At 40.2% G+C, this 19,337-nt stretch overlaps 1 protein-coding gene across 2 annotated transcripts in view; it reads left to right on the top strand.

Moving 5' to 3' along the window:
• The window catches only part of adcy1a (adenylate cyclase 1a), a gene marked incomplete at both ends in the record, with an annotated part of 59,132 nt that extends 40,894 nt beyond the window's left edge, over positions 1-18,238 (top strand). Inside the window, 12 exons of one of the 2 annotated variants that reach the window (XM_079244892.1) lie at positions 34-228; positions 2,474-2,571; positions 2,716-2,800; positions 3,300-3,389; positions 3,857-4,131; positions 4,575-4,701; positions 5,973-6,089; positions 10,931-11,077; positions 11,553-11,651; positions 12,096-12,210; positions 15,924-16,048; positions 17,906-18,238. In XM_079244892.1, the coding sequence (XP_079101018.1) occupies positions 34-228; positions 2,474-2,571; positions 2,716-2,800; positions 3,300-3,389; positions 3,857-4,131; positions 4,575-4,701; positions 5,973-6,089; positions 10,931-11,077; positions 11,553-11,651; positions 12,096-12,210; positions 15,924-16,048; positions 17,906-18,238 (1,806 nt within the window). The remainder of the gene's footprint in view (positions 1-33; positions 229-2,473; positions 2,572-2,715; positions 2,801-3,299; positions 3,390-3,856; positions 4,132-4,574; positions 4,702-5,972; positions 6,090-10,930; positions 11,078-11,552; positions 11,652-12,095; positions 12,211-15,923; positions 16,049-17,905) is intronic. The other variant, XM_079244893.1, reaches the window with a different exon arrangement.
• Positions 18,239-19,337: the final 1,099 nt, after the last annotated feature.

Raw genomic sequence — 19,337 nt, 5'->3', positions numbered from 1 at the left:
ACTTGATTGTGCTGCCTCTTCTGTGTCTGACAGCGAAGGGCCCTGCGGACTGCGTCAGAGAAGCTGAGGAGTCGGACATCTTTCTCAGCCACCGCCGTGCAGCATTCCCCAGCCACCAGAGTCAACCGCTACATCGGGCGACTCATTGAAGCGCGGCAAACCGAGTCCGAGACATCAGACCTCAACTTCTTCACACTGTTCTACAGGAGCAGAGACAGGGAGCGCAGGGTGAGGCCACGTACTCATGCACAGCAGCTTGGATTGATGTTTACACCAGAAATAACATGGAACAACTTTATAGTTTGCTCATTACGCACAAGGCAAGATGCTTCGTGACTGCATGTTCTGCTCCCCTCTGTCTTATTCTCACACAGCACACCCTGCACAGTTTATAATTCTCTTTCTCCCACGCCTGTTGTCTGTGATGTGTGTGTGTGTGTGTGTGTGTGTGTGTGTGTGTGTGTGTGTGTGTGTGTGTGCGGTTGTATGAGGAATCCACCCACCCTCTCAGGAGGGGATGCAGATAATGATTTGGGAACGTCTGAACGGCACACGTGACACCGTTCTCATATGTGTGCGTGGGAAGTGTTATAAAGGAGTCACAGAACAGGGATATGTCTGTGTGTGCTCATGCCTGCAATCTAACCATCAAACTGTGGACCTAAAATGTAGTCCATAAGCATTTTTAATTTATGATTCTAAAAAAAAAAAAAAAAAATAGAAAGAAAGGCAGAAGTTGGGAAAATTAATTGGACATGTATAATAAATGTACTCACTCCCACACAGTAGGAAGGTTTCTGGGCTGCAAATTTAGATCAGATTGTGCAACAAATCTTTACAAAAGCAATCCTAAATTATTGGCAAAATGTTTATGCTGAAACATGAGACCATATTCATAATCTGGCTTTTTTTTTTTAGGATGCGCACAAGTGAAATGTTTTTTTAAAAAGATGATTTGATTTCAAAGTTTGAAAAAAGTCTTATCTCTTTGTTTTTGTCAAGGATAAAATCAGACAAAGTTTTCAACCATTTAACTCGTTCTAAATGAGGCAATTTTCCAATGATGGTGTTTTCTTATGATTCATCTCAGATATTTTATTCATATTCTGTGTTCATGCTGCATATTTAAATCTATTTCCACTTTACATTTTCCTACAACATTTTTACCTAAGCAGAGCTCTAAACTTGAGCGTTAAAGGGCCAGTTGGTAGGACTTAGAAACAAGGAGTGTTTAGATATTAAAGGTATATTGTAGAAGTATTACTGCCATGTAGGTGTGTAGACGCACGACAAAATCATGGTTTGATATGTAGTTTAGTTTTTCAACATCACCTTCCCAGCATCTACTATTGGGCCCTGACTTCATCCCATTAAAGGAGTGTTCCTTTACCACTGGGGTATCCAGCTCTGGTCCTTGAATCCTGCAGGTTTTCCATGTATCTGCCCTCCAACACACATGACTCCAATGAATCAGTCATTGTGCAGAACTTCATTTGCTTTTGGATCCATTTAATGGAATCCAGGTGTGTTGGAGCAGCAATACATGGAAAACCTGCAGGACAGCGGCCCTCGATGACTGACTTTAGCATCCCTGCTTGAACATTTATGAGCAGAAACTTGACACCTACTGGTTAGAAGTGAAAAAGCCTTTTAGATGAGAGGTGAAACAACTCTAAGATCCAGGACATAGAAGTTCATCTGCTTTTATTCAAGCTCCTGCGATTAGTGTGAAGGGAAGGGTGCGAATCTGCACCAACAAACAACTCAAAACCTCAACAGTTTCTATGCTTTTCAGACCAGAGCGCTCTACTGGTTTCTTCCTCTTCCCAGAAGTCTGTGTTTTCATTTTACCTCCAGCTATTCTGTATGAAAAAGTTTGTGGTTAAGAAACCTGAAGTTGCGTCTAACTGATGGTTCTGGCAACTCTGGAGTCCAAACATGACTTTAACTGGTTGAAGAGGATCAGAAAATCAAGTGTTGGGTTATTTAGTGCATGTCGGAATGGGGCTCAGATGAAAATATTACTGTGCATGAAGCAGCATTAAAAAAAATATAAAGTAAATTTCTGTACTTTTAATGTAATTTGTCAGAATTTTATTTTCAGCTGATGAAGAATTGTGGATGGTGTCTGATCAGACCGGAGCGGATCAGTGACAGCAGACTAGATGTTTAAGGGAGAGAAGAGGGGGTTGGGTTACATGGATGTATTTATGTCAACCTGGACAATATTGAGAATTAAACTACGAGATAATTTTATGATTTACTGAACAATCTGACCTAAAACTTTAAGTTCACATATTTATAATTTTGTATTAATGTGAAGAAAAAGAAGCTTCTGTTGGTGTTGTCCAGGTCTCCCAGTGCAAGTCGGATAAAACCTTTAGCAGCTCGTTTTCACCTGCTTTGAAAGCAGGTTCATGGTTTCTCATGGATGGAAGGATGCTGACTGCGTCTTTGTGTCCTGCATTCCCAGTATCACCAGGTGGATGATGACCATTTCATCAGTGCTGTGGTTCTCTCTCTGATCCTTGGTGCTCTATTTGGCCTTATCTATCTGCTAATGATCCCACAGTATGTATCCTCTCACTCACACACACACACACACACACACACACACACACACACACATGCTGCATGTGAAATGAGTGTATTTTTACTGTAGTCAGTGGAAAACTGGGAAAGCACCTGCTCACACTGGTGTCGTCTTACTCTTAGGGGGATACTGGTGCTGCTGCTACTGGTGCTGTGTGTGTGTTTCCATGTGGCCTGTGTGATGTACTTGCATCTAACCAGTGTTCAGGTAGGACTTCTAACCTTCTGTAAGCGTCTTCACAAAGACTGTCTTACCACTTTTCACCACATGGAGGAAAACAAAGATCTGTATAAAAAAAGGACTTTGTCCCCATTTTTTTGCTTGGATCGGGTTACAGAGCATTGCTGCTTTTTATTGTTAGTCTTTTTATTTATTTTTGTTTAATTTATTTATTCATTTAGCTATTTATTTTGCAGCTTCTTTGCATGTCCTTAGTGTTCAGATGTGTAGTGACATCACACGGCTAACCTTTATATGACGCTGCGGCATCCTGCCACATTGAGCTGTCATCGTTTCCTTCAGTGTTGCCTTTAATAGAACCGGCACATAATGAGCCACACCATAAAAATGTCCTCATTTCCACTGGTGGCTAATGATGTGTCCAAAATACTATTAGTGCAGATAAACAGGTGCTTCATTTACTGACTCTTTGTATCCCCCAACCCTCTCATCCCCCTGCCTCACCTCTTATCTCCTGCGGGTTTAGTGCCAACCAGGCTGTCTCACCATCCAGATCCGAACAGTGCTCTGTGTCTTCCTTGTTCTGCTCACCTACTCCGTTACCCAAGCCTGTGTGGTAAGTCTGTGTGCTTGGCCACATTTATTTCATTATATCATCACCTGGTTAAAAGTTCTGCGAGGCAGGCGCCTTTTTTATGTCATGTCTCAAAGGTGTCACTGTTAATTATTCACATCTTGTTCCAAGTAAACCTTAAGTCATTAATGTACAATAAATGCTCAACATGTTTACATGTATGTGTGTTATGGACCGGTGTAGTCTACATGCAACACCCCAAGTCGTCTTTGTGGGGTTGAAGTTCAGGAAACGGAATTGGCAGACCAAGTCAGTTCTACAAACTCTGACTTTAATCAGGAACTCTGGGTTGACGTTCTCTGATCCGCTGCTGTGAGCTGTGGGAACCACAACGAAACACCATCACCAGTGGAGCACCGATTCCTGGATTCACCATGGCAACCACTGCCAGAAAGCTAGTTGTTTCACTGGGGATTATTCCTATATAATGGGATTTGTTTTCCTTCCAGGTGGGCTGTGTCCCATGGGGGAGAATGGAGACGAATTCCAGCCGCTTTGTGGAGGACGCCGCTGCTGATGCACCGAGCCTCGGACCGGCTAACATCACCACAGCGGGCAGAGCAGGCCACAACATGGCGTACGCCCTGCTGCCCTGCGTGGCCGGCACCCTCACCGTGGTCCCTTACCTCCGTGTCTCCTCGCTCCCCAAGATCCTGCTCCTCCTCCTCCTCTCTGTCTCCTACACCGTTGTCATGGAAACCAGTGGCTACCGCCAAGCTGTGGGGTGAGACTGCATGCGATGTGTTGTGTTTAACTAGGCTTTATTCCTCTGCTCCACCTCATGTCTGAAGGGATTTTTCTGCCTTTTTATAACCTGTATTTATTTCCCAGCTTTGGTTCCAGTAGACCGCATTCATACAATATCATTTATATCTGTACCGTCTTCGGGGTAATCTCTGCATGAACTACTTGTAGTATTTTCAGTACGATTATTGATTATCATAACTTTTGGTTCAGGTCAGAAGCATTACTTGTAATATTATATATCCATGTTTTATGCAGACTTAAAAGACTGCAATCTTTTCCTTTTCACCTCATCTGCATTAGAAATGAGACCTCTTTATTGTCCTTAGAAAGATTAAAGAATATGTCATGACAGAAAAAAGATCATTATGACCTGAAAATGCTTTTTTTTTTTCTTTTATTGTGATGTGTTTACATTTCCAGCGGTGGCTTTCTTCACACACGAGGTTATGACCCTGTGTTGGCCGTCCTGCTGTTTTCTGGAGCTCTGGCTCTGCATTCAAGACAGTTGGACCTTAAACTGCGGCTCGACTATCTCTGGGCAACTCAGGTGAGTGTGTGTTTGCATATTTAGCAACCTGAGTGCAGTTCTACATCAGTTCCACGTTGTTTGTAATGAACAAGTATAAAAGTGTTTTGCAAAAGACTGAAGCCAGGCTGATTTTTAATTAATTAGTTCATTTTAACAAGAGTGAGAGTCACTGTTTGGAGGACTTTTTATCTTCAGCATGCTTCAGCCAGCAGTAGATGGATCAAATGAAGATCCAGATGTGCGTCTCAGATCTTCATTCTGGGTTTTGCTGTCTGGATTTCTTTCTGTTTGGTATTTCTGCTATGGTTGTCAAAATTAAAACACTAAAGATGAACCAGCAGATATAAATCTATGAATGTAGCACATTAACAACAAAGTTATTACACATACCATCATAAAAATCTGATTTGGCATTATCACGGCAAGACAAGCTGGTTTGGGGCATGTAGGTGTCTGTTACAGCTGTGAACTGGATCCACCAAGAACTATTTGTTCCTCCTTTTTTATGAAGATAGAATTTTTAATTTAGAGGATGGCGGCAAGATGATACGTCACACGAAGAATTACTTAATCTCCAGGTGGGGGTTGCGTACATAATGGCTCAGAAAGTTGGAGAATCGCTGTTTTAGATGGTAGTTTTACATCCGGAAGTAAAATAATTAAATAATTTGCTTTTAGTTTGTGGGAAAAGTTTTTTTTTTTTTTTTTTTTTTTTTTTTTTTTTACTGCTGCATCGTTATGGCTATTAAATATAATATAAAATAATTTCTGATATTTTAAAGAATAATTCTTTATTGTACTTCATCAAATGACATTGTAAATAAAATGAATTAAGTCTGCTTTTATTAGTTCTGTCTCAGCATCAGAAATAAAAATCTGATTTATTTTTAGAATTTTTTTCATGATGTTACAGGAAACTGAAAAATCTTCAGCATTTATTGTTTCTAATCCTTCAGCAAGAGATCTTTACACTAATTATGCAGAGTTCAGGTAAAGCTTGAACAGATTTATTCTGTTAAATTATGGTTCCCTTTTTCCAGAAATCCTCAGGCATGTGCCAACTTTTTGTGCACATCTCATGATGTTTGACTGGCTGGAAGAAGCTGCATGTTTCTATTTTAAGCAAATCTGTATTTGTCCTGTTTGCAAATCGTTATCTCCCTCTGGTGATAAGAACAAGCAATTACATCTTTCTCTTGTGGTTTGAGCCACATTCAGGCTTGACATGTTTCACTGTGGATCTTTATGGCTCTGTAAAGAAGCCGTTTCTCCTCCTGTGCCTCCTCTAGGCGGAGGAGGAGCGAGACGACATGGAGAAGGTGAAGCTGGACAACAAGAGGATCCTGTTCAACTTGCTGCCGGCTCATGTGGCTCAACACTTCCTCATGTCAAATCCCAGAAACATGGTGAGCATCCGCAGACGCCTCCAGACTCGCCAAATCAGGATCACCAGTGTGAAGCGAGGAGGCTCGGTGCTTCTGGAACCCCCAGGAGGGGATTTAAGTAGAGCTAAAGGAATCAGAAGGATGTTTACTGTTTGTGAAAGAAATAAAAACCAAACAAAAAAAAAAAACAAAAAACAAGAAAAAGAAGATTAAAAGGTTAAAATGTTTTAATTGCAGAATAATTTCACACTTGCTGCTTAAAAGGCAATAAAACAAAAATAAAACCTAAATAAAATGATCTTCCAAAACTTTACGTCCATCTCTGGAACCAACGGAGAAATCCATAACAAGCTAAAACTTTCCTGATGATAAAAGCCAACAGCCAGGTGGACTTTTACCCACTCAACTTTGTTTCTACACAACTTTTAATACAAAGTAATTTTAACTATGAATGGCAAAACTGTGAAAATAAATTTATTTTTAAAAAAAAGTATTTATTTATTTAAAAAAGTAAGATTTTAGCACCTCACCACCTTAAAGTAAAAAGTAATGGATTTGAGGAAATGTTTTGCATAGAATAAATAAATAAATGAATAAATAAATAAATAAATAAATAAATAAAGGAGACTCAAATGAATTAATAAATAAATAAAAACAGTATATGAAATGAAGGGAGATCTGCATATTCAGATACTTTCGATTTCTTTGTTTTTAAATTATGAAGCATCATAACTGTTGAATTATAGAATATTTAAATTGAAATATTTGACTATAATCACAAATGAATAAAAAGTAAAAAGAGATTAAAAAAAATAAAATTAAATAAAACATATTTCATTTGAAGGATTCACTGAAAATAAATATATACATTCTTATTCACAGTATAAAATGACAATAAACCAGTAAAGCAAGTAAATAAATGTAATTAGAAATCTCATTAAAAGCACAACAAATGGCTGTGTTATGGACATAAATCATTTAGAATTAATTTGATATAAATTAAATTATTGTATGAAAAATCAAATAACTTTTTTCAGGATTTTAATTTCCTCTAAGTTATTTAATAGTACAAATAAAAATCACTAAACAACTAAAGAAAATAATAAATCATTCAGTAGGTGTTTCCTCCTCAAAGGTTCATCCCCTTAAAAAAAGTAAAAAGTCTTGTAATCTACAATTTGTCACCCTGACAGATATCTGAATATGTTGTCTTTTTACAAAAACAATTGATAATTTGTGCCTTTTATAAATGTCCAATTAAATATCATTTAATAGATTTAATTATCCCTTATTCTGTATTACGCTGCATTTCCCTTCAAAGGATTTTTTCATGTGTTAAAACAACTTTATGAGAAGAATTTCATTGCTACTGATGTGTCACCGGGATGTGAAGAAGGTTTTTTTTTTGTTATTATTAGGTTTAATCATCGTTGATCATGAGTAAAGTGAGGTGCATGAATATGTCGGCTTCATCGGTTTTGGCTGCATAAAGCTGGAGCTCAGTGAAGTACCGTGCAAACCCGCCATGCTGCACGGACACAGCTTGTCAACTGCTGTTGGGAATGTTTTAAGACAATAGCGCCACTTCCCTTCCCGCATTGTGGTGTTAAGTGGAAACGTAAGCTGACAGTCCTGCATGGCTGCATCCACTAAACTGATGAACATCCCCTCCCCTGATCGCTCTTCCTCCCGTCCTCAACCACATTCTCACCACAACAGGAAATGATTAAGACGGCACACATGGAAGTCTAGAAACTTCTAAAGGCTTGGAAACATCTTGGGCAGTCCAGAGTTGCTTTCTCAGCGTGATACATTCAGCTTTGCTGTTCTTTTCTGTTTTCTTCCTTTTTCATCCTGTCACTCTGGTGCAGGTGTGTCTTACCTGCATTTGTGAAAATAAAAATCCTTTTCCATTAGTGCTTTGGCTTTTTAGCATCTCTGTTATGACTTATTATTTAACTGTTCTGTCTTTTGAACTCTTTGCACATTTTGTTGAACCCTCTGATTGGTTCATTCCTGTCATCATGGTAGACATTTATACCTCTTGTAGTTCATTATTCATTGGGCTGTGAAAAAAAGGCTTTGACTGTAAATCATCAGGAACATTTCCTTTCTCATGGTTCCACGATTCCTTCCTTCTTTCTCCTCTGGATGTGCAGCAGATCTGTCTGGTGGATGTTTGTAGTAGTTGCTTTGAAAGTTTCTTTTGATGTTATGTGTTCATATCAGCAGCTTCCCGATGCAAACAATGCTACTGCAGTCAGATCCATGAAGGACTTCTACATGCTTAGATGTAATAACCCACAGCTAACAGTGAAGCTACATGAAGAGAAAAGTGCATTTTAGCTCCTGAGGAGATGTAGGTCAAAAGTTTTCCTCCAAACATGATGTGAAGATGATCAAATCCAAGCTAAAAGTCTTAAAGCTTATATTCACTATGCAACTTACAGTGTACACACTGGCTGCTGGAATCTGTTCATGACGATGATGAAAAGCTAAAATTACTTGAGTTTGTTCTTTAACAATCAGCGGCTACGCAGCAGACAGTGCAGGGATCATCTGAGGCTGAGATTGTTAAACATAGCGGCCGGAAGCCAGGAAGTATGTTTCCAGCACACTGGTGCCCCCACCGAGCAACAGTGTATAGAAAGACTTCCTCTCTTTCCTCTGGGCTAAAGTTCACCCATACACTGTATTCATAACACAACACAGTAGGACTCTGCTGCTTGGAATGTAAAGATTAAAAGAACAAAACTCATTTTTTTAAGTCTGAAACTGCTGTTTTAATCTGTGTTGTTTCCTGTGAAATGACATTTATGTGGAAATATTTCGTTCAGCTCCACAAGCTGCAACATTCTTCCGTCCATTAGCTGTACTGTACATGTTGTATCTGAAATACAAGCTTCACACCCTGTCGGCCCATCACGCTGTTAACACGGAGAGAAAGAAAACCAAACACGCTCACATCAACAGCTGCAGCTGATGAAGAGCCACGACATGAACCGAACACGCTTGTCAGAGGAAGCTGGAGAAAAATCATGCCGAGCGTACAAGAAGTTCAAATCTGCAAGGGACTGTCGGAGATCAGAACATCCAACTGCACAGGATTATATGTGGGTCATTCCATTTGTGTTTTTACTTCATACAACTTCCCAACTTTTGTCATGTTAAACTCTGATGGAGGATGAGGAAGGATGGAGGGATGAGACATGGGATGGAGGGATGAAACTGAATGGATGAGGGAGGAAGAATATGGATGGATAGATGCATGCATGGGTGGATGGATGGATGCATGAATGGATGAATGGATGGACTGATGGATGGATGGATTGATGGATGGATGGATGAATAGACTGATGATGGATAGATGGATGGATGGATTGATGGATGGATGGATGATGGATGGATGAATGGATGAATGGATGGACTGATGGATGGATGGATTGATGGATGGATGGATGCATAGACTGATGATGGATAGATGGATGGATGGATTGATGGATGGATGGATGGATGATGGATGATGGATGGATGAATGGATGCATGAATGGATGGATGGATGGATGCATGGATGGATGATGGATGGATGGATGGATGGATGGATGGATGCATAGACTGATGATGGATAGATGGATGGATGGATGGATGGATGGATGGATGGATAGACTGATGATGGATAGATGGATGGATGGATGCATGAATGGATGGATGATGGATTGATGGATGGATGGATGGATGGACAGATGGACGGATGGATGGATGGATGCATAGACTGATGATGGATGGATGGATGCATGGATGGAAGATGGATGGATGGATGGATGGATGATGGATGGATGCATGGATGGATGGATGATGGATGGATGCATGGATGGATGGATGATGGATGGATGATGCATGGATGAATGGATGATGGATGGATGATGGATGGATGATGCATGGATGAATGGATGCATGAATGGATGGATGGATGGATGCATGGATGGATGATGGATGGATGGATGAATGGATGGATGGATGGATGGATGGATGGATGCATGAATGGATGGATGATGGATGGATGGATGGATGATGGACAGATGGACGGATGGATGGATGGATGCATAGACTGATGATGGATGATGGATGGATAGACGGATGGATGGATGGATGCATGGATGGATGGATGGATGATGGATGGATGCATGGATGGATGGATGGATGCATGGATGGATGGATGCATGGATGGATGGATGGATGATGGATGGATGCATGGATGGATAAGAGGCAGGTAATTGGGGAGAATGGATGAATGCTTGGGTGAGAGAGTAGGAGGGAGGTGGAAGGATGGATGAATGAATAATGAAAGATGATGGAGGGAAAAACAGGTGAGCCGGGGTGCAGGATAGCGGATGGATGAATGGATTGAGTGAGTGGAGCAAGGAAGAATGAATGATGAAAAGATAAATGGGAAAAGATGGGTGGATGAGTGAGAAAAAGAGTGGACAAAAGAGGGAGGTGGATGAATGGATTAATGAGGGAAAGATGAGGGATAACAAAAGGGCGAATGAAGGATTGGGCGAGTGAGAGCAGTTATGGACGACAGACAAATGATGATGAGGGGAGACAGAATGAGGGATGATGGAAGGATGAATGAGGAAGGACAGGTGAATAGAAAGAATTGTGGCTCAGTGGATGAAACAGATGGTTCAGCAGATGATTAGAGAAAAGCTGGAGCCATGACTTCCTTCGTGCACCAAGTTATCTCCATTCATTTCCAATTCCTTCAGACATCATTTGAAATGAAAAACATCCTGTGAGATTTAACCTGTCTGTAAATTCTTCCTGAAAGCCCAGTTCTGATGGAACTGTCCTCCCTCCAGGACCTTTACTACCAGTCCTACGCTCAAGTCGGAGTGCTGTTTGCCTCCATCGCCAACTTCAACGACTTCTACATCGAGCTGGACGGGAACAACATGGGAGTCGAGTGTCTGAGGCTGCTCAATGAGATCATCGCTGACTTTGATGAGGTGAGACACGATTCGTTCCATCCAGCCGTCTGTCCGAAAAGCAGCTGCTGTGATATATTTTCTCCTACAGATTGCATGTCAGCCTCCTTACAGAACCCAGAGGGAAGCCTTAGTGCTGTGACATCCATGTCGTCACTTTTTAAAAGATGACATTGTGGCCACAAGTGAGGTTTTAAAAAATACTGTTTATTGATGCAATATAATTAGCAATGGTTGCGGCTGGGAAAGTTCTTCAGAATGAGGAATTACTTACAGATGACATTCGGCCTACTTAAATCTATAATCAGCAACATAAAGCATTAATTTACACAAACACAAATAGTCCATCTTGAACTGCATTTGGGTTATTTGCTTGCACGACCAAATCTGTTCAAATTAAAGTGGTCAGTTTGCTGCGGTGTCATCTAAACTCTGCAGTTCCAGGAAAGTTTTCTTCTATTTTGCATCCCAATATTTTGCCTTTTTGTTCTTCCAGCTGATGGATAAAGAGTGCTACAGGGATATTGAGAAAATCAAGACCATTGGCAGCACATACATGGCTGCAGTAGGGCTGGTTCCTACGACTACTTCCAAGGTAATCATGCACAAGCTATATTTATATCTCCTCTGTGTTTAAAGAGTATTAGCATGTTTTAAAATCCCATTGTGGAGAGGCCCAGTATTTACAGGTATTTTCTATTTATAACACAGTGACATTTCAGTGCACAATCCTCTGTGAGGGATTACTGGCCTCTGTGGTATCTGCATATTCTGCATTCATAAAGTTTTTTAAACCCAGTAAAGCCAACAAACAAGAGTCCTTTATGTAAGACCTGCGGAGCTCAAAACAAACTTAAACAGTCAGCTGCAGCTGAGCTGCAGCTTAGGGGAAAACCCTGGAGCAGGTCCGTGTTGACATTCATGTGTGTAATCAGGTCAGGGTAACAGAAAATGGAGGTTAAAATCTTCCACCTGAAATGAAAACGTTGAGCATTTATGAGTCTGCTTTTTACATTTTGTGTGTTTTTCTGCTTCTAAGGGGAAGAAGTCCATCACCTCACATTTATGCACAGTGTCAGATTTTGCCATCGAGATGTTCGACGTCCTGGATGCCATTAACTACCAGTCTTACAATGACTTTGTGCTGAGAGTAGGTAAGTGAAGAGGCACTCTTCCTCACTGAATATAAACATAGATGCACAGGACATCATGGAAGCTCAGTGGGAAATTCATCACAGAAAGAGCCTCCCCTCCAGGAAGCTCGTCACAGCCAGATGTGAAGTTCTGGGCTCCATTGTGTTGGGTATCCTGTGGGGAGCCTTCCACAGGAGCCCTTGTTTAATCCCACTGTAACCTGCTGTACACACTGCTATCCTGTCTGCAGAGTGGGGCTTCATGTGTTGAGATTGCATGCCCCGACTGCCTGAGCCAACTTTGCAGAAACTTTCGGTAATTTACGCAACACGATTTCCAGAAAGAGAAGGAAACAGTTTTTTCTTTTAGTTCAGCATTTGAACACCTAGATGTCTGAAAACAGGCGCTTCCTTGGATTTACAGATACATCAGAACTTCAAATAAATCATAAAAAACTTTATTGCCAAGTGTGTTTACACACATGGAGTTTTCTTGGTACATAAAACTCACGCTACATGCATACATAAGAGTAAAATACAAATATAAATGGTTTTTATAAGAAGTGTGCAGGTAAAAGTGCAGTAAGTGACATTTAGTGTTTTAAATTGCAACATTACATTTGGTTTTACTCTTAAAAATGTAGTGATATCCTAAGAAGAAAACAATGCATCTGAATTCTGGTAGAAAGACTGTATGTTACAATGGTGACAATAAAATAATTACTGTAATTCAGCTTCATTTGTTTTGTGCCAATACACGGCAAAGTTATCTGGGACCAGTTCCATTATTATCCAGGATTATCCAACTCACCGTCATCTAAATATGATCCAGTTAAAACAAATCCATTACACGGTCCATAATAGCCCAGTTTACAATAACTGTGGTTGTATGACCTAGTTTCTACACAGAACTACCTACAAAGAAAACAAACTGATTGCAACATATTTCTTTTCTATCCAGTTCCCCATCCTGAGCATGAACTGGGCGGTGAATAACTTTAGGACCTCTAATATAACCAGACTCTTTCTAAACTGATGAAGAAGACAGAAAATATGGGTCAAGAAATACCATACCACACCAGGGATGCCTGCAGCTTAAAGGTGGAGTATGTAAGATTTTCAATATTTTCAAAATAAATTAACCAATAAAATAATAACAATCATAATTACAAAATTTTTAAACATGTAGGTTCCAGTGTGTTCATATTTGATGTGTTATTAAATTACAAGTTTAGTTAATGACAAATGACAAAAAGTACTTTTTTTTACTGGTAGTCAAACATTTAAGAAGGGTCTTTGTCATTAATTAAACTTGTAATTTAATAACACATCAAATATGGACAGACTGGAACCTACATGTTTAAAAAAAACAATCTAATTATGATTGTAGTTATTTTTTAGTATTTTTTTTTAAATATTGAAAATCTTACATCATCCACCTTTAAATATGACTTTTATGCTGAAATGTAAAAATCAAGATGCAGTTTTCTTTTATTCTGATCCCACCAGCACGAAGCAGCCACTACCGTGCTTCGCTGTCTGAGAAAGCTCTATGAGGCAGTGTGCTTTACATGAGAAAACCTCACACAAAACCCACTTTTAAAACTTCTACATGAACCACAAATTGCTGTAGTTTGCTGTCATTATGACATGTCTTCATGTTGTTTTGCTTCTATGTAAATGATTCAGGTTAAAGTTGGAGAAGTCACAATGACGCCAAGTAATCAGCATGTAGTTCCAGGCTGCTTTTCTCTTCTCTTCACTCGCTAGAAGCTCTGCTAGTAATATCAGCTGCACTGCATGGTGATCATCATGGATATGAGACATTATGGAAATCTGACTCTGACTATCTTTGCTCCTGAGACCATGACAGCAGCTGTCTTTGAACTTCTAGTTTTTTTTTTTAACCACAGCCGAACATATCTGTCTCATTTCAAGCAGTGTCCCGAGTTTTGCAGTACATACTGAGCTTCAGACAAACTTCACCTTAAAACACACTGCAACTGTTTCATAGTCTGAAGTTGTACCATCTGTTGCACTTTTTAACTAAACAGTTTTTTTTAATTTTTTTTTTATCTTAATAATAATTTAGATCGATGCTTCTTGATGCCCATGTGGCTCTTCAAGCCTTCTGCCCTGGCTCTAGAACAGGGGTGTCAAACTCCAGTCCTCAAGGGCCGGCATCCGGCAGGTTTTTGTTGTTTCCGTTTACCAACGCAGCTGATTCAAATTAAATGGATCCAGCAGCTTCTTGTCAACCTGTTTTTAAGTTTTGGTCATGTGTTGGAGCATGGAGACAACAAAAACCTTCAGGATAACGGCCCTCGAGGACTGGAGTTTGACACCTGTGCTCTAGAAGAAGATACTGTGTAATAGTGCATGAACTGAATCATTGTCAGCCACATAATAAAATCTAACATTAAAGGGTAATTCCAGTGCAAACAGAAAAATCCCAAACTGAACATCAGTAGGGAAAAAAACTATTTCAGAACTTCTATGTAAATCTGAGCAGTGCAAGTATAATTTCTAGAAGTTGATCAAAGTAAGCTACCGCTGCAGGTGTTTAAGTGTCCATTCAAAGATGGACAGTGCAAAGATTGTTAAGAACAGGACTGATAAAGACCATTAAAATGACAAACATCAACAGAAACACATGCACTCTCATGGTGCGCATGTTTGGCATTTTCTTTTGATGTGAAACTAAAATGGACTAAAATGTTATTTTATTTACTGTAAGTTATTTCTTTCTAAGAGTCAAGGAGTTTTGATGAGATATCTCAAACAACACTTTTCAGACCCACTCATCCAAGTTGTCAAGTTTTGCGCAGTGAATCAGGTGTGTTGCAGCAGGGAAACATCTAAAACTTGCAGGGCAGTGGCCCTTGAGTGCAGTTTGCAGCTCTCACCTGTGTTAATTTAGTATAACAGGTGCATAAAAATGGCTCTTCTATTAATAAACGTTGCAAACTCGTGGTTTAGAGTATTTTGCAAGGTAAGTTTATTATTATATCACATTTTCCATCCAAGACAATACGAAGAACCCCGTATAAAGCATTAAAACATTACAGTTATGTGCAGGAGAAGCATTAAAAGTACTTACAATGATGTAAAAAGAAACAAAATAATGTTAAGACATAATTAAAACTGTTTCATATAATAATAAAATAATAAAATCTTACCAAATAATTAAATAAAAAACAAATTAAAATCAGCTTGCAGTCCAGATGAGTTAAAAGACACAGTGCAGATGACATGCACAAGACCTGGATGGAAAAATATGCTGCTTCTCCACAATTAATCTGATGTTTAAGCTGGACTGTGTCTGGACCGGCTGACCTTTATGTATGGAACTTGTATGTTTTCCATGTGTCTGCAGAGGTTCCAGTTTGTCCAAACATTGGCCTGTTAGGTGAAGTGATAAGTCTGAACTGACTGCACTTACAACTGAGAGCATTGTCCCGAGTGTCTGGATTTATTTTGACATGACTTTAAGACAACTGATGGGTGGACTTTACTGAAGAAATCTTTAAATTAAGTTGTTTTTTGCAGTTTACAGTAACTTTTCCATCATTTTCACCTTCACATTAATGGAAAACTGCAGAAAATGCATGCTTTAATTTTGTTATTAACTTGTGATTAAGTGTATATTCCAATTACTGTTCATTTAAAAATAAAAATCCTGAGCATCACAGATGCTGTCTGATGGGAGACATTGTGGGATGTGTCCACACCAGGAATCAACGTGGGCCCAGTGGTGGCAGGGGTGATTGGGGCCAGGAGGCCTCAGTATGACATCTGGGGAAACACGGTGAATGTAGCCAGCAGGATGGACAGCACCGGAGTACAAGGAAAGATCCAGGTACGATGCTTCAAACCACACGTATGTCTCCGATGTACAGCTGTTGGCATGGCAACTTTAATCTTCATTTGAAACAGATTGTTATATTTTTATTTGGGATGTCTTATGAAAGGTTCAAATCCTGACTTTCTGGGTACTATAAGTCATTTACAATGAGTAAATTGATTATTTTAGACTCATTTTATTGTTAGACAAACTGTTATCACATGTTTCATTCCAGAAGTGATTTATGTTGTGGAAAACACTGATTTGCCTTCCAACGCTTGTTTTATTGATCTCACAGTAACAAGCAAAGAAAAGAATCAATTGCAACACAACCAAAACGATTAAAAAAAATCTGAAATGCCTCAGCTTCGTCTACCAGTTTAGCCTCACTGCTATTTAACCATTAAGTTTACTGCAGTCGATCATCCTTGTGCTGTTTTCATTATATGAAAATGTGATGTATGCATGTAAGTAAGTCTTTGTACACTAGTGTATGGAAGTCTTTCCTAGACAGACTGTCATGAATGGTCGAGTAACAGCGCCGCAGGCCTTTGAGTCAGACAGACAATAGAGACATTATGTGCAGCTCTTACCCTGCAATCCATGATACTTTACATTAATTTAGTGTAGAAGAAACTTAATGTAAAAAAAAAAAAAAATAAATAAATATATGTATATATATATATATATATATATATATATATATATATATATATATATATATATATATATATATATATATATATATAGACATATAGACATTGTCTGTAAGTAATTGGTTATGATTAACGCATTAAAGTCCCACCCCTAATAGAAAGCAATAACACACACTCACGCCTACAGTCAATGCAGAATCATCTGTTAGTCATACATGCATGTTTTTTGTGAATGAAGCAGGGATTTCTGGAGAAATAATTCAGGCACAAGGCGACACTCCAGGTAACTTTTGAAGCTTGATTCCTGCGGCACGACGGTGCACACAACCATCAGCCCATACCCATCTGTCAAGTCTTTAGCCTATTTTCCTTGTCCTTAAGGTTATCACTTCTGTTGTCAGTGAAGATTTTGCGTGTTTGAAAAGAAACACAATGTTTACATGAAGAAACATTTATGTAGCTAACATGGTGCTTCTCTGAAAGCTGAAGGAAATCCTTATTCTTCAGTAGGTATAAGGATCATAGACGGTATATAAAAGATGGGCGGAGCTTCGTGACGTCACTCGTAGGTTTCTGACCAGCTAAACTGAAGCTCATTGGACGGTTCCCACCGTCACCATCTTGCCAGCGTCACACGTGTTGTCTCTCCCGGAAAATAAAAAAAATGGGCAAATAGGTAGAGCTGAGAGGGGGGCTGTGAGTGTGGGGGTGAATGACATCTGGCGATCTCCGACCTGCTAAGAGATATCTGAGTTAACCAGGAGCTAACAGGAGCTAACCAGCTAATGGTTAGTCCACGGTTGTTCCACGTTCCTCCTTCTTAAAGGGGGGTATCGGGTACCTGTCACTCAAGAGGACACGCCCCTACTTATATCAAATATCAAGATGAAATTTCTTCTAAACGGAGGAGTTAGAACAAAATTCACTCCCCCACAGTTGTCATGAAACCTGACCTATTAAACCTAAAAAGTTGTTTTGTACCAGGTTGTAAACATGTTTATTTCTGCTGTAAACATGTTTATTTTTGCTGTAAACATGTTTTATTTTTGCTGTGAAGTTGGTCTTTTTAACATGGGAGTCTATGGGGATTCACTCTGTTTTGGAGCCCCTAGTGGATGAGGGAGGAACTGCAGTTTTATACACTTCCACACAGGCTTCACTTTTAACCACTTGATAAGGATGCAGCAAACATGAAACCTGTGTGTTTCCTCTCCAGGTAACAGAGGACGTCTATCGCCTCATCACAGACTACTACAACTTTGTGTGCCGCGGTCAGGTCAGCGTAAAGGGCAAAGGCCAGATGCTCACCTACTTCCTAGAGGGGCGTCGACAAGGCAGCAGGCTGTCTCAGAGTCAGCAGCAACAATCTGGGAACAACGAGCGCCGGGCGAGCGCATTCGCCCACGGCAGCGTGTGCACCAGGCTGAGCCCCGCCCCCACAGTAGCCACCTACGCCAACATCAGGACCCCCAGTCCGGGCATGGCCAAACCAACTGCCTCCACCAGCTCCACCAGGTACTTGCCCTCTGTTCCCACAGCAATGGTGTGACGCATGCTGCTTCATGGTAAACGTGGAAAACAAAGATAAGAGTGGAGGTGGGTAAAAAGTAGCAGAGAAAGCTGTCGTCCACTCTTCTTCTACAGTCTATAGAGCGCAAGGAGGCGGAGACACTGATCGTCCACTGAAAAGCCTGAACTCAGGCCTGGGACTGAACAGTCAGAGGCTTCGATCGGACTCTCCCTCCCACACTCAAGCCCTGTTTGTAGGTTCACGCTGCAGGGAGTCCTTAACGGGATACAAGATGCTTTAGCCACGTTGTTCCGTCGTCAATCAAAGGCCAAGGATGCCTCCAGGATTTGAGAGATGACGTTTAAACTTTTCAGCATCAAAATTTAAACACATTAAAATGCACAATTGAAAGTAGCACCACGCCTCTCATGACAACATCTGGAAATTCCTTTAAGGACTTAAACTGACTCTTTTCTTTCGATATGAAACCAAATCAGTGCTGTTGCCTTAGCGACCACTCCTCACAAAGAGTTTCTTCACCTTCTTTTTGTTGCCTTTTAGTTCCTTTGTTGATTTATTGGACATCAATTCAGATGAACTGATTACAGGGGCATTGTTGTCTAATGGAAATGTGTTTTTTTTTTTAAAAGTGGATCATGCCAAATGTACTAGCACAGGCATTTTAGCAGTAAAAACTTGCCAAAAAAAAAAAAAAAAGACAGGCATGGCCTTCAGTCAGTTACGGGTTGGCGTTGCCGTACAGTACGTTTCTGCCCCTTTGCTCAAATCCTCCAATGGCACACGAGTTAAACTGATTCCTCCAGCCGAGCTGCTCGGTGTCTTTAAGTGCATGATGCCACTGTTGCATTTCAGTCATGTCCGCTGTCCGTTTCCCTGTGACGCTTGACTACCAGACTCTTCCTCGTCCACGTGTAGCAATAAAGCGATTTGTCTCCTATCTCAGTCCCACTCACCCCCTTGCATGCTGTAGCCTTCTGGATCCTACTTTGACCCAATAGTGTTTGTAGCCAATTGAGTGCATAGCTAGCCACACCAGTCTTTATCTCAGTGGAGTTGAAGCATGACTTAGAAAACTTCTTTTCCGTATGGTGTGATTCCCTCTTCCTCCTGGAGTATA

Source organism: Telmatherina bonti (genome assembly GCF_933228915.1).
Source record: "Telmatherina bonti genome assembly, chromosome: 8".
NCBI classification, from domain to species: Eukaryota; Metazoa; Chordata; class Actinopteri; order Atheriniformes; family Telmatherinidae; genus Telmatherina; species Telmatherina bonti.
Note: the sequence above shows the minus strand (reverse complement) of the source record. Positions and strands in the feature narration are given on the sequence as shown.